Source organism: Mizuhopecten yessoensis, unplaced genomic scaffold, assembly GCF_002113885.1.
Source record: "Mizuhopecten yessoensis strain PY_sf001 unplaced genomic scaffold, ASM211388v2 scaffold3853, whole genome shotgun sequence".
NCBI classification, from domain to species: Eukaryota; Metazoa; Mollusca; class Bivalvia; order Pectinida; family Pectinidae; genus Mizuhopecten; species Mizuhopecten yessoensis.
In genome coordinates this window covers 413,925-437,573 of record NW_018405252.1, presented here as the reverse complement: position 1 = coordinate 437,573, position 23,649 = coordinate 413,925, and the positions used below count along the sequence as shown (strand labels likewise).

Below are 23,649 nucleotides of genomic sequence, written 5' to 3'. Positions count from 1 at the left end.
GTATCCCCCCGGTGGAGCCGGGTCCTTCGTTGGATTGCTCAGTTGATTTCGACATTCCGAAATGGGTATGAGTTAATCAGGAAACATATCAACATTTATTCTACNGGTGTTAGGTAATGTATATATGTGTCAGCTGATTGTGGATGGTGTTGTTACATTCCTATTGGTCTCTTTCTTTACAGGTATTGCTGTCGGACATGTGTATTACTTTTTGGAAGATGTATTTCCTAAACAGAAAGGAGGATTTAAATTATTAAAAACACCAGGATTTTTGTAAGTAAACACCAGACATATATGTTGGTTTAGCAATGTTGTTTTTGTACCTTGGATATATATCCAGCTTGAGTGAACTATTTATGTGTAAAGTAATGCTCATCTTTCAAATGATACACCTACTTTCTGATGTCAGGCATGTTCCTGAGGATACAGACTCTGGATAAAAATTGAAAATTTTGATAGTCCCAAACTTTGAGATTGTTTGCATAACAAATCAATTTATTATCTTAAAATTCGGATATAGAATATTTCATGTATTTCTTGATTACCAAAAAGGACATACAATTTTCTAAAAAGAATTCAGTTACAAAGACATACATGTCTGATACCCGGTACAGAAAATATTGGTATGTAGTGGTTACAAACCAAAAACTATTTTTTTTATTGAAAATCCATTTTGATTTTTCCAACAAATATTTCTTTTACAGGAAATATATTTTGGAAGGAGCAGCTGATGACCCAAATTACAACCCACTCCCAGAAGACCGACCTGGAGGATTTAACTGGGGAGAGGGTCAGGCTGCAGGGAACAGAGACCAGCCTAACCAGGGCTAACGAACACCTATTTATCTATAAATCTATTGGTCTTATTCCGCAAACTCGTCACAGTAACCAGGCTGTTTTACCGAGGATCAGTCCGTGACTGTGAACTACGGGTAGATATTTTGTCTGAATAAACACAGAAAATCTGCTGTTGCACTTATTGTTATAACAGAATGGTTGAAGGTAATAGGAGATAACTATGATTTAAGGTATGTATTCTCCAGAGTTTTTGACAATATAAGCAGGGTTATGAAATACCTGGGGAGAATTGATCCTATAAAGCTTCAAACTTGTCCTCCCCATGTATACCATGTACCAATTACCCAATAATTCTATATTTATTTACTCAAACATATTTTATAAATATCTATCAAAGGGATTAGGCCCAAGTCCTCACAACTTACTAAGCCGTCTCCTCCTCATGATATATATGTTTGTCATATTCTTAGAGGAGTTCAGTAACTGTTGAATGGGAGTAGTGGCTGTTCTATTTAGGGGCTACTTCAGTATTGAATGGGAGTAGTGGCTGTTCTATTTAGGGGCTACTTCAGTATTGAATGGGAGTAGTGGCTGTTCTATTTAGGGGCTACTTCAGTATTGAATGGGAGTAGTGGCTGTTCTATTTAGGGGCTACTTCAGTATTGAATGGGAGTAGTGGCTGTTCTATTTAGGGGCTACTTCAGTATTGAATGGGAGTAGTGGCTGTTCTATTTAGGGGCTACTTCAGTATTGAATGGGAGTAGTGGCTGTTCTATTTAGGGGCTACTTCAGTATTGAATGGGAGTAGTGGCTGTTCTATTTAGGGGCTACTTCAGTATTGAATGGGAGTAGTGGCTGTTCTATTTAGGGGCTACTTCAGTATTGAATGGGAGTAGTGGCTGTTCTATTTAGGGGCTACTTCAGTATTGAATGGGAGTAGTGGCTGTTCTATTTAGGGGCTACTTCAGTATTGAATGGGAGTAGTGGCTGTTCTATTTAGGGGCTACTTCAGTATTGAATGGGAGTAGTGGCTGTTCTATTTAGAGGCTACTTCAGTATTGAATGGGAGTAGTGGCTGTTCTATTTAGAGGCTACTTCAGATTGGAGGGGAAAACAGTCACAAAGGTATCGGTTGTATATAATGAAAAAATCTGTTTCATCAACATCCCTACACCATTTTGTCTGCCACATTTCCCTCCTATACAGCTGAACTAAGGAACGGTCCTGATTTATTTGTGATTCTCATTAAGTGTTTATGTGGGAATTGTTTGTCGTTATGGATATTGTTCAGAAATGTTCTTGCTTTAACTTTGTGAACTGTTAATCATTTCAAAATTTTAATAACTTTTTATGACTTTAAAGTGTTTTATGAGCATGTTGAAATATTTTGTCAAAAAATTATCCTATAGCAGTTGCTGTTGTGAAATACGTTTGGGAATTTCAGTGGTTGCTTAACTCATTCACCCCTAATGTCAAATTTGAACCATTCCAAATCAATGACTGGGTAAGTCCAGATTAGATATGTAGGGGTGAATAAGTTAATTGATTCACAGCTGTAATTAACTAAACATCATTATGTCTTTAATGTGTCTATGTTATATTTTTTTCCAGTGTCTTATATGTGTTACTATGGAGGATATATTTGGCAGTACTATTGTCAACTTTCACTACTGAAAAATCCATTGACATGACAACAACTCAGATCTTAAAATTTTTCCAGTAAATCAAAAAAGCCATAGAAATGGTGTAGAATGGATATAAATCTGGACAGTATGTGAATTCATGGCTGTTTGTTTTGGTTTATTCAGATCTTTTATATCGGAATGCGATATTTGTTTAAAGTGTCTTCAAATATAAAGGTGTTTGTGGTTTCCTTATATTGTATTTTGTGCAATAAGATTAGAAAATGGGTTTTCAGTTTTTGATTCACAAGTGTGTGGTGTCGAAAAAACAAAATTTCCACTTTCTTTTATTGTTGTCAAGTTGTCAATGGTGTCTTCAATTTTTCAGATTTCTTGTTTTATATATTTGAATTAATTGGTCGCCTCGCACATTTACGAAGGAAATAGAGAAATACTGCAGTTGTCATTTCCAAATGTTTTGTTGTCATTCATCTTATCAGGATAATGATATGCCGATACTAAGTAGGAAGTGAATGTATTCGTGCTCATTGTTCAATATTTTTATTTCTACATTGTATATAACAAATCCTTTACATTTCTTAGCTTCACCTTATTGTCAAGCAATTGCAGTTAGGTAATCATGGTTACGGTCGTCAACACTCATGTGATTATGTTAATTTACCCCCAGTTTGTCTTAGCAACAGATATGGTCATTTAGAGATTAGGTCAATACCAAGGTCACTGATACTATTTATAGGTTAATCACCGCTAATTTGTAACAGATTCATTGTCATTAACTTCAAGGGCAAAGGGCCATACATGTGTTTAAGTCATTTTTCTAGTTTCGTAAGAAATCATTTTGATATTGGCATAGCTAGAAAGTATTTAAGCACATATTAACACTAGTTATATTCCTGCCACTTTTTGATGTTTTAAAAGTACTTGTTACACAATGGACGGGTTATGGTTTTCACTCACTGGTTGATCACCATATGCTTTGTGTTCGGTCTCATATATCTTCATTTAAAATGTTGTAAACAGGTTGTTTGATTACTGGAAATGAATTGAATATTCAGTATCATCTACTAGTACACTAGTCGTAAATTTCAATATCCTGATAATGAAGTCTATTAATCTGAAAGTGCCTGTCTTTTAGGTTACAGAACACCATTCTGTCGGGATCCTTGAAATTCCAGTGGTACCGCTCACTTACATTCTCTACACCCCTCGAATATGTCATGACAAAATTGAAGGCACAAAGTTAGTGATTTGATTGGTTTCATTTGTAAAAACATGACCAAGCACAATGCTGATGCTGTCCTTTGAAGCTTACAAAGGCGATACATCCAAATTCAAAGCCAGTCAACTTACAATTTATCCTGCTGGGTGATTCTATAGATATTTATGTGACTACAAGACTACACATGAATTTCACTCCAGCCAGCTACAATAAACATATATTAGATGTTGGTTTTTACACATTTGTCCTCTATTGTCATCTAAAAAGTATTTGAAGTAAGCATAGAACACGAAAGTTTGATAGCATCTGTATATACGTACAATATATAAGGATTTTCTTCAAACGTCATACAATGCTAAAACATTCGAGAATTGATTGAAAAGATTGAAAATCAAATAGTCCTATTTCATGTCTGTAAGAAATTGTGTGTAATAATGTTTTTATTGCAATATTTTATGAAAATATAATAAAGTTTGATGACCGAGAATATGTGTTTCTTGTGATTACACACCCAGACAAACGTATTGAGGTTTGTTCCCATACATGAGATTGTCTACATCATATTCATATGTAGCCATTCACATAGTACTTACCAGACAAACATTACGATGAATCTATCTTTGACCCTGTGATTCTATGTTCAGCCATGAGCATTTAGATATGGACCCCTTGCCTCAACCCTTTCACCACTGTACACGATAATGGACTGGTGTTAAAGATGCACATTGTTTAGGTTGCCTTACAAGTGTTGGATGTAGGGAATTTCCCTTTAGCTCAGTGTTAAAGCATCGGGCTGGAGAGCCAAGGGTCGCGGGTCCGAGCCCCAGCGACGGAGCTATTTTTATCACTATTCCTTGTCCTACTACACTCATCCAGATCAGTGCATGATAGAGTCTTCTAAAGTTACAAAGGGGTGAAAGGATTAACCTTTTAGGACACAGATAGTGGGTATCACTGACGTGTTGTCTCGGGATCCCTGTACCACAAACATTGTAACTATGCACTAGAAATTTAGCCGGCATAGCTATGGGTTTGGTAGATCAATTATGATAAAAAATTATCTTGCGGCACTCATATATATATGGCAACAAGAGTACCGCAGGGCGGAACAAAATATGCCCGTCGAATGCCATATAGTGTTATATACTTTCTTACATTGAAATAAGATCTGCATCATTCTAAGAGTGGTTAGCTGATATGCTATAAAAAATGTAGTAGAAAATCTTCTGACAAAAAATCAAATACTGAAATGAACAAAAGGCAATAAATTTTGCAAAAATCGTCGAGTCAAAATTCTTTTAAGGGAGACACAACTTCATATCATAATTATAATGTATACCAAGTTTCAAAGAGATCAGTCGAAAAATGTAGCAGGGGATTGCCGGAGAAACAAAGTTTACGCCGGACAGACGGACAACGCCATACCATAATACTACCGTCAACTTTGGCGGTCATATAAAAATAGAGAAGAAATAAACAAAAAAACAATCATCAATGGTTTTCTGATTGTAAAAGTTTAGTGAAACTAGACTGTGATTTGAATAATTTGAGGTTCTTTATATTTACCGCTTTATCACAACTTAGCTCGTAGGTCATCTTAAAGCGGTTCACAAATTATTATCTGTGGTTATTATGAGGGCCTTTGCAACCAGCCAACATCTTTTTAACTCCCTGGGGAGCATACAGCCTGTGCTGCCATTTCGGCGGTCACAGCTAGCATTTAAACATTCTAGCACTGTCTAACCATGTAGTCATTTTACAGCTGAGTAGACTGGAAGAAGCAGAGTTAAGTATCTTGCTCAAAAATACAACCCAGTGCCATGGTGTGACTCCAACCTGCAACCCTTCAGTCAAGAGTCCGGCAACCTACCACTAGCTACCATGCCTCTTGAAGCCTTGACTTCGCTCTAACCGAACAAGTCTTACATTAGATATCCACAGCCTATATATAACAAATCTTACATCAGATACCTACAGCCTATATATAACAAATCTTACATCAGATACCGTCTTACATTAGATAGCCACAGCCTATATATGACAAATCTTACATCAGATACCGTCTTACATTAGATATCCCCAGCCTATATATAACAAATCTTACACCAGATACCTACAGCCTACATATAACAAACCTTATATCAAATACCCACAGACCATATATAACAAACCTTACATCAGATACCCACAGCCTATATATAACCAACCTTACACCAGATACCCACAGACCATTTATAACAAACCTTACACCAGATACCCAGACCATATATAACAAACCTTACACCAGATACCCACAGACTATATATATAACCAACCTTACATCAGATACCCACAGCCTATATATAACAAACCTTACATCAGATACCCACAGACTATATATAACAAACCTTATACCAGATACCCACAGACTATATATAACCAACCTTACATCAGATACCCACAGCCTAAATATAACAAACCTTATATCAGATACCCACAGCCTATATATAACAAACCTTATATCAGATACCCACAGACCATATATATAACCAACCTTACATCAGATACCCACAGCCTATATATAACAAACCTTACATCAGATACCCACAGACTATATATAACAAACCTTACATCAGATACCCACAGCCTATATATAAGAGACCTTACATCAGATACCCACAGACTATACATAACAAACCTTACATCAGATACCCACAGCCTATATATAAGAGACCTTACATCAGATACCCACAGCCTATATATAACAGACCTTACATCAGATACCCACAGCCTATATATAACAAACCTTACATCTGATACCCACAGCCTATATATAACAAACCTCCCCCCAGATACCCACAGACTATATATAACAAACCTTCCATCAGATACCCACAGACTATATATAACAAACCTTATACCAGATACCCACAGACTATATATAACCAACTTTACATCAGATACCCACAGACTATATATAACAAACCTTCCATCAGATACCCACAGCCTATATATAAGAGCCCTTACATCAGATACCCACAGACTATACATAACAAACCTTACATCAGATACCCACAGACAATATATAACAAACCTTACATCAGATACCAACAGACCATATATAACAAACCTTACATCAGATACCCACAGACAATATATAACAAACCTTACATCAGATACCCACAGACAATATATAACAAACCTTACATCAGATACCCACAGACAATATATAACAATCCTTACATCAGATACCCACAGCCTATATATAACAAACCTTATATCAGATACCCACAGACTATATATAACAATCCTTACATCAGATACCCACAGCCTATATATAACAAACCTTATATCAGATACCCACAGACTATATATAACAATCCTTACATCAGATACCCTCAGCCTATATATAAGAGACCTTACATCAGATCCCCACAGCCTATATATAACAAACCTTACACCAGATACCCACAGACTATATTTAACAAACCTTACACCAGATACCCACAGACTATATATATAACCAACCTTACACAAGATACCCACAGACCATATATAACAAACCTTACATCAGATACCCCCAGCCTATATATAACAAACCTTACATCAGATAACCACAGCCTATATATAACAAACCTTACATCAGATAACCACAGCCTATATATAACAAACCTTACATCAGATAACCACAGCCTATATATAACAAACCTTACATCTGATACCCACAGCCTATATATAACAAACCTCCCCCCAGATACCCACAGACTATATATAACAAACCTTCCATCAGATACCCACAGCCTATATATAAGAAACCTTACATCAGATACCCACAGCCTATACATAACAAACCTTACATCAGATCCCCACAGCCTATATATAACAAACCTTACATCAGATACCCACAGACAATATATAACAATCCTTACATCAGATACCCTCAGCCTATATATAAGAGACCTTACATCAGATCCCCACAGCCTATATATAACAAACCTTACATCAGATACCCACAGACAGTAATTTAGTAGTTCTCCGTTGGACACTTTCGAGTAGTTCAATATCCTGTTGTTTGTATGGTTCCCATACATATGCTCCGTTCTTCTGATGGCTCCAAGTATGGTTTGCTTTGTTTACTGTGGCTTATATATGATTTCTCAAACTTAATTTACTGTCCACAGTTATCCTCAGGTCTTTCTCTTCCATTTCCTCAGTTAGCGTTACTGTTGTTCTCAGACCAAAAAAACAACATCTTGGTATAAATGCAGATCATTTCAACTTTTCTTCTTTCCCAAACACATTGTTTTACATTCATCCAGATGGGATTTTAGCAACCAGTTATCTGTCTAGGCCCTACATCATTCTATCTAAGGTACAGTACTTACTGGCCAAAATCAGGACCCCGAGTTTTTCAGTTCTCAAGGAACTGTTCAAAGACAAAAGTTTACAGACAGATGCTCCACTATATCGTAAGTTCACAAGAACTTTGTGCCGGACGAACTAACAAAATTGACAGCAAGCAAGCTAACACTACTGTGTGAATATCATTAACATGCACTGTAAGGATCTTTAGGATTTAAACATATTTTACTTGTTGGACACACAAAGTTTGTCAACCTCATTTATTTGAGAAAGTTATCCGTTTTCCCAGCAAGCTACAGGTCAAACTTCACCACTCTAGCTACAGGCCTTAAGGACCTTTAGAGGGGGTAATTTCAATTATTTCATACACTTGAACCCTTTAATCAAGACAGTTCGTCAAGGTCATATAAACAAATTGCATAACCCTACACATCAGCAAGCTGTGGGCCAAATACTACTTCTAAGACCTTATAGATCTTTAGAAGTCATAAAAAGATTTTAACAACTTCAATTTGACACCCATGACCTTGAAAGTAAATCAAGTTTAAATACCTTTTGCCATGCAGGATACATGTCAAATATCATTACCCTCTGGCTATACGGAAGTTGTTTTTAAGTTTTTGACACATTTGACCTATTTGGCTTAGATGGTTCTTTTACAAAATTTGAGAGGCCTTCACATACCCAAGATCATATCTCCTCTTCGATATTCAAAGATGTTGAAAGGTTAAACTTATTTGACCCCTGTACATTCATATGACCAAACTGTGTAGTCCTTAATTTCAACATGCTGCTGGTCAAATGCATGTTCAAAAGAAGGTATATTGCACTTAACACTCCCCCACCTCCCCCCAAAAAAACACCATAAAAAGGTGGCCCATATAGGCTTTATACAATCATACCAGATAACAAAAAAACTCACAACTCTAGGCCTTACAGTCATGGATATAAACCAAAATAACAGTAGTCCTCCGTCTCTTCTAGCTGCAGAAACTCACAACTCTAGGCCTTACAGTTAGGGATATAAACCAAAATTGACACGTTTTTTCAACAAAACAAATTTCAGTATTTTACTCATTATTTGCGACACAAAGAAGAAAAATGTTTAAAGACGAAGAACCAATTGACACCGCCGTTCTGGGTAAACTCCCTTAGCCATTCACACCAAACAAGCTAAGGACAAATTTTGTATATTTTTCAGTCTTGCACGGTGGATAAAAAACAACGACACAAAACATACCACATTTTCTTTTAATATTGTTCTCAAAGCTGTGTTACACAAACTGCCCAATAGTTTCGTCTGATGTAATGTGTAAACTGGGATCCCTGAAAACAAAAACGTTGTTCAAAGTTTTATCTAAAATTCTTTCTATGAACAACAGATAGTGGATACAACATGAAGTGGCATATAAACCAACATATATAGTTAGTATATAAAACAGTTAACATCTGATATACACACTTCTCAACCTTGTTTGATTCAGAGGATCAATTTAGAAATTATGTTATATATCTGTATTATAAGCCTATTGCATATTTTTTTCCAAAGCAATTAGTTATAATTCAAGTGAAATGAAATAATTACTAAGTGGATCACAAGACGTACTAAAATAATTCTTGATTGAATTTTCGCAAAAAAAAAATTAGAATAAAATAAGAAGCAGCCTAAGCCAGCATGATTTTTACAGAAATTTTACATGTTTTCCCTACCCATAATAATATCAACTTGAAAAGTCAACATAGTCAGGCGAAATCTTACTTGCTTACAATGGTATTGACAAATTATTTTTAATATTTATTTAGAAATTACATCTCTTTACTCAAATTTTTAAATAAATAATCAGTTCAAGTGGACTAAAATCCTTAAGTTCCATATCAGTAGAAAAAATTAACTTTTAACCGAATTGATGATCGTAAAATCAATACCGTGATCACTTGCTAATGGGATCTACCTGTTGTTACATTTAACAGTCGTATGTTGTAGCTGAGCTATTTGATAGGAGTCCTTCCGTACTCACTTGCTAATAGGATCTACCTGTTGTAACATTTAACAGTCATATGTTGTAGCCGAGCTATTTGATAGTAGTCCTTCCGTACTCACTTGCTAATGGGATCTACCTGTTGTAACATGTAACAGTCGTATGTTGTAGCTGAGCTATTTGATAGGAGTCCTTCCGTACTCACTTGCTAATAGGATCTACCTGTTGTAACATTTAACAGTCATATGTTGTAACCGAGCTATTGGATAGAAGTCCTTCCGTACTCACTTGCTAATAGGATCTACCTGTTGTAACATGTAACAGTCATATGTTGTAGCCGAGCTATTTGATAGGAGTCCTTCCGTACTCACTTGCTAATGGGATCTACCTGTTGTTACATTTAAGATTCGTATGTTGTAGCCGAGCTATTTGATAGGAGTCCTTCCGTACTCACTTGCTAATGGGATCTACCTGTTGTTACATTTAACATTCGTATGTTGTAGCCGAGCTATTTCATAGGAGTCCTTCTGTACTCACTTGCTAATGGGATCTACCTGTTGTTACATTTAACATTCGTATGTTGTAGCCGAGCTATTTGATAGGAGTCCTTCTGTACTCACTTGCTAATGGGATCTACCTGTTGTAATATTTAACAGTCGTATGTTGTAGCTGAGCTATTGGATAGAAGTCCTTCCGTTCTCACTTGCTAATGGGATCTACCTGTTGTAACATTTAACAGTCGTATGTTGTAGCTGAGCTATTGGATAGAAGTCATTCCGTACTCACTTGCTAATGGGATCTACCTGTTATAACCTTTAACAGTCATATGCTATATAGTAGACCTATTAAATTCAGGATAGATATTGAGTGTGCTTCGTTTTTAGAAAAGGTTAGTTATCAAATACAACAAACGTGTCCATATGATCACAGTACTTTAAATATGCTGAAATTGTTTTTATCGAATATATTGTCTTGGATTTTCTATTTATTTTAACAAAATGATTTGCTCTTTCTCACAGCATACTAGTTATATTTAGGCTATGTACAAACAACATACAACTCAATTTCAAGCGCACACCAATCTTCAGACCAATCTCAGGACAGGAAAGTATACTGGTTCATTCTACATGTTCTACAGTCAGCGAGATCATCATTCACTACTGTAGAATCTGAAGTAGGATCAGAGTCAATCAAGCTCATAAACAAAAACACAATTAACATATAAATCCTCTACGAAATCAAGTATCAATGGAATTATTATTAATCACAAAATGCGGAGTGTCCTGTTGTAATACCTGCGACACACGGAGTACATGTTTTACACCAAAGTATCTCCTACAAGCTGTCCCTCCTCAGCTTCTAATACTGCCATAGTGATTGTGACCGGTGTTCAATTCAAAAAAAACATTGCACTAATCTAGATTCTTCACTTCACAGTAAAAACAAAACTCCTCAAAATAAAAACATGTATGCTTTAATACAAATCAGTCTCTATTGGTAGTGTGTGCCAATAACGTTTGAACTTGCCATCGTACCATATTCCAGTGGTTTGTTCCTAAGGAAAGATTTGAGGTTCTCAAATGTTTTACACAGACAAATCCATCATTCTTAGTAGTAGTGGTAAGTTGTCTTGTCGTAAGTTTGTTTTTCAGTTTTGAAGTGTTAACAGCCAATCTTTTAAAATTATGATCGTAGATATATTGAAATTACAGCGTCAACAGATGCAAAACATTTGGTGCAAAGGGCCAATGGAGTGTTATACATTCAGGAACAACAAAACATCACAAAAGGATAGGTAAAAACAATTTTGTGCATTTACTTTTACTTTTCATTTTTTTGCCAAATAGTATTAGATTTTTGGAGAGAAAAGAATTTAACATTGAATGGATGAATCCATTTTTCACCTGTATTGGATCGATCTTAATGAAGAAAATATATCACCAAATGTTCTTGTTTAGATTAATTATACCAGGGCTCAAGTAAGTAACCTTTACTTATTTAACCCTTTCACCACTGTAAACCATAATGGACTCAGCAAGTTAAATGCATGGTAGAGTCTACTTAAGTAACATAGGGGTGAATGGGTTAATATCAGAGGTCCATTACTTGCTCAAGTAAATGTAGGAACACAATTGAACCGATATTGCATATAATAGTATTGTATATCCAATAAGGTTTTCCAGATGAAACATTACTTCAACCTCCTAATGGGAAATAAAAGATAGCAGTAATGATTTGCAACTTTTTTTAATATTTTGTTCAACAATCTGATGATCTTACAAATCCTCACTTAATTATGACAGTTCTATCTAGAAAAGTTAAATATTAAGAACATTCTAGTAAAAATCAGTTCCAAACAAGTCCAATTACAAGCTTCCTCTACAGATTATTTATTCTTGAAAAAAAAAGGCCACAGTGATCTGCTGTAATTCAAAACCAAGGCCAAAAATTGTTAATGATGAAATAAACAGACATATGGACAGAAAAGTGCCATGATATTTCCACGGTGACAGCTAAATGATGACAAATCACAAACACAAATGTTTGCAAGTCACCAAGTCACATCATCATATTATGGCAAAGTATAATCCCGTTTTTCAGCATGTTTTTTTGTGTGATCCTCTGCATTTTTTAGAAACTTCTTCTTATCTTTGGTCAACTCCTCTGCTAGATCAGCTCTGAGTGGATGTTCAGGTTCTGGTTCATCGATTAATGCAACTAGTGACTCGATCACTGAAACACAAGAACCACATTAACTAAAGCTAGTACATAATATGTCATATACCAACGTACATGCATAGATTTTTTAATTTGATTTTAATTCAAGCATGGGCTTCATGGATACCGGATACCCAAACTCCTTGAATATCTACAAAGTTTGAAGACGATTCATGAAACAGTGGCCGAGATATGTTGCAGTTACCCGTATTGTGCTGTATTTTAGCACTTAAAGTCAAGGTCAAAGGTCAGAGTGACAGCGTTTTGCGACAAGGTTAATTCTAGACCACAGTGACATCAATTTAAGATGCAGCATACCTCTTTTCCCTGATGCATATGTTTGATGCCCATTCATGAAACAACAGCTGAAATATGCTCTGGAAACCATTCTTTTAGTTCTTTAGGTCAAGGTCAAAATGTGATCACAGTGATTTCATTTTAGGCTGCTTTCCCAGGATGTATATATATCAAAGTTTGAGGCCCATCCATAGAACAGTGGCTGAGATAAGCTCCAGAGACCAGTCAGCTAACATGGACACATGTAAAACATGTGAAATATATTATTTACTCACCGAGAGAACGTATCTTAAACCAAACATGATTTAGTGACTTGGTCTTTTGACCATTATGTCTTTGAAATTATCCTTTAGGCCTTAAACTATACAGGTATATTACATCCAGTTGCATGTCAAAGTATATTTACATTTCCTTTATGCAGTCCTTAGATAAACCTAACAACCAAAAATGTTGTTATAATCCAATAACAGCAAAAACATTGCAATATCAGGTTTTCCAATCGGAAACTGTTTGAGTCTTTCCGAGATATTTTCCAAAATGCACTACAACACATCATGGAATATGTTATAACAGAACAGTGCTGCATACCATCATAAATGTGAACAAGAGATCCCATAGGGATCTTGGCGCCCACCATTGTACCATGCATCTTCATTGATTCTTTGTCAATTAGATCTTTTCTCTTGTCTGTTTGATCGTGTCATGTTAACAGTAAATGCATCTTGAGGTAACTTTTGATCTAAACTTAATACTGCTGTTTATAAAGACTATCTTCAAGGTGAATTTTCATTTTACATATTTAGTTAGTACTTAATGTGAAAGAAATAGAACTGGTCATTACAATATGAGAAAGAACATTAAGATCTTCCTTCGGCCATCTTGTTTTATGATCACTCTCAAAATAAATGTGCACAACTAAAACACCAAGGAAAACCTACATATCAAATCTGAGAAAATCCCTCAACTACTTCCTGAGAAATAGCAATAACAAACATTTACTGTCGCAATCCAAGATGGCTGTCTGGCAGCCATTTTGTTCATGCACAACTACAGATCAAGGGAAGCCTTCATATCAAATTTAAGATTCCTCTAGTACTTCCTGAGGAATAACGATAACAAACATTCATTGTCAAAATCCAAGACTGCTGCATGTCTGCCATTTTGTGTATCTCAACAAGAGACCAAGGGGAACCTACATATCAAATTTAAGTAATTTATACATATAAGATCTCTCAAGTACTTTCTGAGGAATAGCAATAACAAACAATCACTGTCAAAATTCAAGATGAATGCCTGTAGGCCATTTTGTTTATCCAATCAGTCTGAAAAGTAAACAGACACAAACTAGGGATCCCTTTCATTTCCGAGAAATAGCGATAACAAGAATTGTGTAAGGACGGACAACGGACAACTGAGGGATGATTTGAATATCACACCATCTGATGCTAAAAAGACGCATTTCACTCCTTAAACAAGAGGCCAAGAGGGCCTGTATCGCTCACCTGGATATCTAAGCAATCACAGCAAAATATTCTCCAAATGAGATCCAGGGGAATATGCCAGACCCCAAGGCCAATCCTTGTAGCATATCTGTATTAGATTTTTTCATGCCCAGCAGTTTTATGAATGGTTAAGGGGTGGGGATTTCAACTGCTTCCAAGCTGTGACTCAGAAACTAGGTCCCTAGGGTTGTGACCAGACCCCAGAATCAATTCTTATATCATGACTGTATTTGTCTCTTTTTGCCCAGCATTTTTATTCATAGTTTTGGGGTTGGGATCTCAACCGTTTCAAAGTTATGACTCAGGGGTTAAGTCTGCAAGGGTGGGGCAGGCCCTGGGGTCATTTATAATATCATGACTGCATTCGTCTCTTTAGCCTAACAATTGTATATATAGTTTTGGCGTGGGGATCTCAACCATTTCGAAGTTATGACCCAGGGATTAAGTCTCCAAAGGTGGGGCAGACCCCAAGGCCATCCTGGAAGCATATGTGCATGCATCTCTTTATACTCAGCAATTGTATACATGGTTATAGGGTGTGGATCTCAATTATTTCCAAGCTGTGACTAAGAAACTAGGTCCCTAGGCGTTCGGTCAGACCCCAGGGTCCATTCTAATGTCATGACTGTATTCGTCTCTTTATACCCAGCATTTGTATTTATAGTTTTGGGGTGGGGATCTCAACCGTTTCAAAGTAATGACCCAGGGACTATGCCTCCAAGGGTGGGGCCAGACCCTAGAGCCATCCTGGAAGCAAATGTTCATTCTTTTCTTTATACTGATCAGCAATTGTATATATGGTTATACAGTGGGGATCTCAACCATTTCAAAGAAATAAACCTTTTCAGCCCCGCCATTTGTACAATTTTGAATCCCTGCCACCCATAAATACTTCCCACCAAATATGATCGATATCCATGGCATAGTTCTACAGAAGAAGTCGTTTATAGCAATATAGCCAAATTGCCCCCTTTTGGCCCGCCCCTCAGCCCCCTGGGGGGTCTGCCCCGCCATTTGTACAATTTTAAATCTCCACAACCTAGGGATGCTTCCAGTCAAAAATGGCTGATATCCATCCCTTAGTTCCAGAGAAGAAGTCGCTTAAAGCAATATAGCCAAATTGCCTCCACCTCTCAGCCCCCTGGGGAGTCAGCCACACCATTTGTACAATTTTGAATCTCTACTACCTAGGAATGTTTCCAGTCAAATTTAGTTATTTTCTAATCAGTGGTTAAGAAGAAGAAGTCGTTTAAAGACTAAGTCGTTGTTGACGTACAGATGGACGCCACGGTATGGCATAATTATAAGCTCACCTTAGTCCTTCGGACCCGGTGAGCTAATAAACATATATACCTGTATATATACAGCTGTCATACCATCAGCCCTGACATGTTTAGTTCCTTGTCTATACTTACCTTTAATACAAACTATATATATATATCGCACCACTGGACCTACCTTGTTCAGTCTTTGTTGCTGGTTTCCAGTTATCTGCACTGATGATCGGTAAACAGACTTGCCCCTTTTCATCAACATTTGGATGGTAGATTTTTGTCTTAAATGTAATTTTAGGGGGTTTGAACGGATATTCTGCTGGAAACAATATTTCTATCTTAAACGCTCCTTTGTTGTATGGACTTTTTTGCTGAAAAATATGAGTAAAATTTGATAGTCGTGTAAATTAAACAGTAAATTAATGTTCCATCAAATCTCAAAAGTAAACACACAATTAAGGACCAACGATAACATGGAACAAAATTGAGAACGATCTTTCCAATATTAATTATTTCCTGAGAAATAACGAAAATGAACTTTCACTGTCAAATATCCAAGATAGCCCCTTATCTGCCATCTTATTTATGCAAACCATCTCCAAATTGGACATGTTAACTAAGAGACTAACAGGAACCTACATATGAGATTTGAGAAAGATCCTCTGAGTACTTCCTCAGAAAAATAAGAGGCCCAAGTGCCTTAGCGGTCACCTGAGTTATATCATAGGTACTGGTAGTTTTATTTTATTGTTTAGATGTGATGTGGAAATCAGCATGTAAACTAAGTGAAATACAATACTTGTCATGTCATCAAAGGATAAGAATTTTAAAATATTGGTAAATGTTCCCTTTGGGACCCCACCCTAGGCCCTGGGGATGGGGCAGGAATTCCAATTTTACAATGTAATACCCTCATCCACCAAAGATGATTCTGACCAAGTTTGAATAATTTCCTGCTGAAAATGGATTAAATATACCCAAAAGTGTTATTTCCCTATATAAACTATAGTAAACTTTACCCCCTTCCCAAGGGAGAAAGGATAGCTTGGGGGTCCTGAAATTTACAATTTAAATAAAGCCCCTGATGATCTTTCCATCCATGTAGAGAAAATGACTGTAGTACCGGTACCTCGGAGTCTGGAGAAGAAGATTTTTGAAATATTGGTTAATTTTCCCTTTGGGGCACCACCCTGGCCCCATGGGTCGGGGTAGGAATCTCAATTTTACAATTTTGTAGTCTCATCTACCAAGGATGATTCTGACCAAGTTTGAAAAAATTCCATCCACTGGTCCATGAGAAGAAGTTGAAAATGTAAAAAGTTTATGCACAACGGGCGGAAAGTGATTGGAATAGGTCACTTGAGCAGAGCTCAGGTGACCTAAAAACGATAACAAACATTTACTGTCAAAATCAAAGATGGTCATGGCCACCTGTCGAGGAAGATCCATGAAATTTTAAGGGTCTAAACATTTACACATGTCTTTTAAAACCAAAGCATCAAATTTCATTTTTGGAATAAACATACCTTAAGGGTGTAATGAAGGCTTTGTGTTCTAAAACAACTTACCGGAAGTATAAGTCCTGACCAGTTTAATATATTGGACTCATCTGCTATTATAATTTTGAAAACACCTGCGGTTTCTTTGTTTTTTATATCTTGTAATTCCTGAAAAAGAAAACACAAAAATCAATCAGTTCTACTAATATTTCAAGGAATATATAACAAGGTGATAAAATATGCCTGGAGTGTACCACGATATACAGTAATACACTAAGTATATGTAACAGAGGTCATTATTTTTTCAATGCCTCCGCTAGGAGTCAAACCCGGGACCCCTGGTTAACTAGCCTTACACTCTACCGAATGAGCTAAAGAGAAATTCTCCCTAGTATTTTTACCAGAGTGACATACTCCCTCCCCCTCAAGGAAAGAACTCTCCTGAGTTTTACAGGGTTATAGCCATTCTTGTGAACGTATCGCTGAGTATATTTGTCGATATTACCCCGGTCCCAATGTAGGCGCGCCAATATATAATATATTTAGTATGTTACATGTCCCGATACATATTTTTATATTAGGAAAACCATGTACAGTTTAAGGAGAAATTGTTTTCAGAAGGTTATATTATCAAACTGCGTTATCCATCATATGGATTACACAAATTTACGATTTTTTGCTCAACCGAAGATTGTGACATTAAAGCTGCTTCCCACCACTTTGCATGGTTATTGTATGTCATATTTGTTAGAATACATGTATGTAGTAACTTGTGAAGCTGAAACACCTATAGCTACAATGTAGCTGGCATATAACATATATACATAAAAAAAAATGAAAAAATATTGTAAAGTACACCAATCTTTCAACTTTTGTAATACGATACAATATGCCTGTGTATTGCAATATACCATTTTTTCCTATATATTCTGAAAGCCCTAAAAGATGACGTCATTTCTGGACAGTTTGTAAAAAATAAGATTCAATTCATTTCATTGCACTTTTTTCTATATATGCATATGCCAAGAAATGACAGTGCAGACCAATTCTATAGGAGTTCAAAACAAGAGGCCCAGAGGGCCTGTATCGTTCACCTGAATGTTTTTAAAATAATTGGTATGAAGTAAAGATATAGCACTTAATGGTAGGTGCTGCAAGTACATATGAAATTTCAGAAAGATCCATCCAGTACTTGAGATACAGCGAGAACAAACTTCAAACAGAGCCCCACCCCTAGGGGGGTCATACCCACTGTTTATACAAAATTAAGTCCCCTTGGCCAAAAGATGCTCCAGACTAAATAAGGATAAAATACCTTAATCCCGATGGTCGAAGAAGGATTTTAAAGGTTTTACCTCTATTTCCCCTATAGGACCCCGCCTCTCGGCCTCCAGGGAGGTTAGACACACAGTTTATACAATATTGGGTCCCCTTCACCCGAAGATGCTTCATACCAAATTTGGACAAAATCCTGCCATTTGTACAGAAGAAGAAGGTATTTGAAGAATTTGCTATGTTTCCCCTATTGGGCCCCTCCTTTCTGCCCCCAGGGGGGGCCACACTCATTGTTTTTACGAAATCGAGTCCCTTTTGCCCAAGGATGCTCCAGACTAATTTAGGATAAAATCTCTTAATCCCTATGGTAGAAGAAGGATTATAAAGGTTTTACTTCTATTTCCCCAATTGGGCCCCACCCCTCAGGTCCCACCGTTTATACAAAATTGGTTCCCCTTTACCCAAGGATGCTCCACACCAAATATGGACCAAATCCTTTCATTCCTACAGAATAAGAAGGATTTTAAAGAATAATTTGCTGTTTCCCCTATTGGGCCCCGCCCCTCAGGCCCCTGGGGGGGCGAGACCCACGGTTTATACAAAATTGAGTCCCCTTGGCCCAATGATGCTTCAGACCAAATATGGAACAAATCCTTTCATTCCTACTAAAGAAAAAGGATATTAAAGAATTTGCTATATTTCCCCTATTGGGCCCTGTCCCTCAGCCCCCAGGGGGCCACACCCACCGTTTATACAAAATTGATTCCCCTTCACCCAAGGATGCTTCACACCAAATATGGACCTGACTATTTCATTCCTACAGAAGAAGAAGGATTTTAAAAAATAATTTGCTATGTTTCCTCTATTGGGCCTCACCCCTCAGGCCCCTGGGGGGCCAGACCCACGGTTTATACAAAATTGGTTCCCCTTCACGCAAGGATGCTTCATACCAAATATGGAACAAATCCTTTCATTCCTACAGAAGAAGAAAGATTTTAAAGAATTTGCTATGTTTCCCTATTGGACTCAGCCCCCAGGGGGACTACACCCACCGTTTATACAAAATAGAGTCCCTTGGCCCAAGGATGCTCCAGACTAAATAAGGATAAAATCCCTTAATCCCTACGGTTGAAGAAGGATTTTAAGGTTTTACCTCTATTTCCCCTATTGGGCCCCGCCCCTCTGCCCCCAAGGGGGCCACACCCACCATTTATACAATATTGAGTCCACTTGGCCTAAGGATGCTCTATACCAAATTTAGTCAAAATCTACCTGGCCGTTCAGGACTAGTAGCGTTTTAAAGGAAAAGTTGACGGACGGACGACGGACGCTGCGGTATGGCATGAGCTCAACATGTCCTTCGGACCAGGTGAGCTAAAAAGTATGTACTGGTAGATGGCAGGAGTGGGCCACAAATGGCCATGCACTAGCTGCAGATAGCTCAATCTGGTTAGAGCATCCTTGTAGAGTTCAGAGGTTATGGAATCAAATCCTGGTCTGCCCCTAGGTTCTTAGTTGAATGGTGAATTATATATTTAAAGGTTATGGGAAGAATTTTAAAATTTGACCAGATGGTCTTTTTGAATGCTATATTTTGAAGAGAGTAATTTTCTAACACAAACTAAATTCTATCGATCATGAAAACTTTCTTCTTTTCATCTAACCCTTCTCTGACATTAATTTTCAAATTGTTGAAGTTAATCAGTATCCTGTAGAAGAGTAAAGAATTCTCTCTCTGGAATTTGATTGGCTTTTTTTAAGATTTTCAGCATATCTGTATGGAATACACTGCTAGATCCCAATTAAGGAAATATTGCAGCGGGTGAGAGAGCACAGATGTAATTAATCTCACGATTCGAGGACTGATGTAATAAACGCCTCGATAGTGTCACAAAGGTGGTTCCAGTCTATCTATCTAAATATTCTGCAACATCCTCTTCCGAGTATTATGTGCAGCGTGTGGTTGTTCTAACTAGGAACAAGTTCCTGTACTGTTAAGAACTACTTGATATAACGATGAAACCTCTGTTGTTTAAACGGGCTGAACGGTCAACAATGTTGGTGGTATCAAAGTCAGTATATGATTTGGCACAGATGTTCCTGCCTTGTTTGCGTAGATGTACCTTACTAGCCACAGGCTCATGTCAGTTTATATTTTCTTGTCATTAGGGGTGTTTTTGCCACAGGTATCCTTATTCATTTGTAAAAGGAACATTAAACAATACTTAATATTTTCCCCGGTATTTTATTAAGGCGAGAGGTTAATCCGGAAGTGCCATTCCATTCTCGGTTTCAGTGTGCTTTGTTGCAGCAATCTTAAATCTAACTGACCGAACAAGACCAGCCAAGTATTAACAATGTACTTGAAAAGTTGTCATCTAATTTCGGCCAAATCTATGTGTATAAATACGCGAGGATGTATTTCAGTATATTTTAATAAAAAGCGGCCAGCCGCCAAGTAACGATGTTCACGAAATTAGATTAAGCCCCATTTTATAGTTCGGGGAAACCGGACCTGGTTAAAAGCAATGTATGTGGTATACGATATCATTGTATGCGATGTGTTCTATCCTTTTCTCTATCAATTTTCTTACTTCTTTTTTGTCCATAGACAATATTTTGCAGATGAATTCGAGTCTTACGTTTCAGGAAAAAACCGATACTTTTGTTTTCTATTTGTAGCCATAGCATTATAACGTTAGTGGCAAGTCGCTCCTTCGATATCCTCAACATTGAACTCGAAAGTACCATAAAATTGCACGTGGAAAAATCTCTAAATGAACGGAGTCGACGGGAAGAAGGAAAAGACTAACATCAGTTTATAAAATACAGAATTCTTTTTTTGTTTTAAGTAGGAATATTATTTTTTGTGTTTACCTTCCCAAGTCTCCTGGTCGCAGCCATCTTATTTTTCTTAGGTCACGTGACTGTAATTGTTCCGTGAGGAGTTATCGCCCATAGGTAACTCGGGAATTTCAATGAATAATTCACAATGTGGTGCAGACTGACGATTGTTACACGTATACGCGGTAATTGCGAGAGAAATTATGTATTATACTGGTTGAAGGGTACACAATCGTTAAATTTATAAGTTTGCATCATTGAACCAATTCTTTTTTCAGTCATTATAAATTAATTATTTTTTTAATTGTATTAATTTTCTTATATCAAACTGTTAATTAATGTTTATTTAAAATATGTATTTCATATTAACTTTTCATGTTTGGACAGCTTGATTCTATTTACAACGGAAATAAGCCTGATAGACATAAAAAAAAAATTACAAAAACAAATGTCCAGTCTTAACAGACCAGTTAAAGGGGCATCACGGTTAATTTTTTTTAAATACTACATAAACATATCAAGTGAGACTCATTGTGGAAAATAACGATCGGATTTGACTGAAATAGATTTAAAGCAATGATTAAATCTAATGATTGATTGATTGATAGGTTTTACGTCCGCTTCACTACCGAATAGTTCGGTTATCCAGCAGACGAAGAACAGAAAGGAAAATGAGTAGAAGGGATAAAGAATGGAGTAAAGAGTAGAGGAGGGGGATAGGTTAGAGAAGTAGCCGTCTATCCTATATATATTAACTGTATAAGTCTAGTTTTTGTAAGATGGCTCCTATGCCTAATAATGCCTTAATCTAACACTTGTCGTACAGCATCACCAAGTCTGGACCGGAAGTGAGGTACTGTGCCGCCGCCAGCCACACCAGCACCTGCCTATTCTATGAATTTGGCTTGTATATAAAATTTGGAAGTCCTTCTAAATGTCTTAATAAAGAGACCCTTGTTCTAACGGCCTAAAATTTTGAATAAAGCTATCACTATCCTCTGTGTGGGCGTTTACGCGCCTACTCTTTTTGGAAAAACACAGAGGGATTGTTTTCGTGCGAGATTGGACAGTTCTCACACGGGCCACCATTTATAGTCCCATCCGACGGACTGTATGTTAATTATAATGGTTAGTGTCTAGTATGTGCCTTGTTTTTGTTGTCCGTTCAATGTATTCCTCTTTTCATCATTCGTCACTGAGAATATACCTGACTGTACTTGTACCAATATCATCTTTCTTAAAAACCTCGACTTGTCTTTCACTTAGTTCTGCTCATCGTTCCGACATTTATGGGTTTTTTTTAGTGTATAGTGTGATTATTAGTATGGGGAAAGAAGAAAAAACGAAGAAGGTGGGTGATTAGTGTTATAGTTTGGTTACAACATGGATGGGAGCTGGAGGGGTTGGAGGTTGAAAGAAGTGCTGGGTGTCAAACTATTGAGAAATGTGCAGATGGATTTATGGGCTTTATCAAATGCTAGTTGTATGGACCGCGGAGTGGTGTTGGGGATGATTTGTGGGAGGGGGGAGGGGTAGGTTGTGGGAGGTTACTAAGTGGTTGTTGTGTTTACTTTTATGTGTATGTGCTCATGTCTACATACGTTGTGTATATATTATGTTTTATTTTGTTATAACATCGCTGTGTTATATGTTTCATAGAAATAGGAATATTATGTAATTATGAGTATACAAGCAGATAGAATAAAACCGAAGGTATACGACCAGGCCTCCCCCGGAGGCGCAACCGCCAAATAGATGCTTTTTGCCGATTTCATCGATCTATCTTGTTTCCTATAGCAGATATACTTATTTAACATGATTTAGTTTTATTTATGTGAAGAGTGGATTGATTGGTTTTTAACTGTATATGGGGGTGGGGCACAGAGGAGGAGACCCCCGACCTCCTGGAGTCTCAGTATATACCAATGTATGGGCGGACGAGTAGCAGTCCACCCTGGTATAGCCTCCCTGGGTATCCTTGGGACTTACAGGTTTTTTGGTTATGAACGGTTTTTACTGCGTTTTGTTTCTAATGTAATTGATTGGATAGAATGTTATTGTTACCCTATTAGCTGTGTCAGATAAACAAATATTGATTATTAGTTCAGTATTCACTTATCCCGTGATTTCTACCTAACTAATAGGTCCATATAGAACCGTCGGCCTCCCTCCTTCACCCGCGCTAACCTTGTAGGGTTTTACGCCGAATGAGCGAGAGGACCTATTTTAAGAGTTGTATTATACAGTTTATAGTGGTAAT

General features: G+C 37.0%; 2 protein-coding genes across 3 annotated transcripts in view; one reads left to right on the top strand and one right to left on the bottom strand.

The window, feature by feature from the left end:
• Positions 1 to 4,147, top strand: part of LOC110448137 (derlin-2-like) — a 22,395-nt gene extending 18,248 nt beyond the window's left edge. The window contains exons 6-8 of one of the 2 annotated variants that reach the window (XR_002462684.1): positions 183 to 273; positions 705 to 1,028; positions 2,410 to 4,147. Coding sequence is in view for 1 of the 2 variants with exons in the window: in XM_021494209.1 (XP_021349884.1) it covers positions 183 to 273; positions 705 to 831 (218 nt within the window). In the remaining variant the exon portion in view is untranslated. Of the gene's footprint in view, positions 1 to 182; positions 274 to 704 lie in introns of both variants that reach the window. The other variant, XM_021494209.1, reaches the window with a different exon arrangement.
• Positions 4,148 to 9,238: 5,091 nt separating this feature from the next.
• On the bottom strand, positions 9,239 to 21,449 carry LOC110448135 (ubiquitin-conjugating enzyme E2 L3-like). Its single transcript, XM_021494204.1, has 4 exons — positions 21,423 to 21,449; positions 17,340 to 17,438; positions 15,956 to 16,142; positions 9,239 to 12,713 (listed from the first exon to the last, which is right to left on the bottom strand). The coding sequence occupies exons 1-4, from the start codon at positions 21,447 to 21,449 to the stop codon at positions 12,553 to 12,555; spliced, it is 474 nt and encodes a 157-aa protein (XP_021349879.1). The 3' UTR covers positions 9,239 to 12,552.
• Positions 21,450 to 23,649: the final 2,200 nt, after the last annotated feature.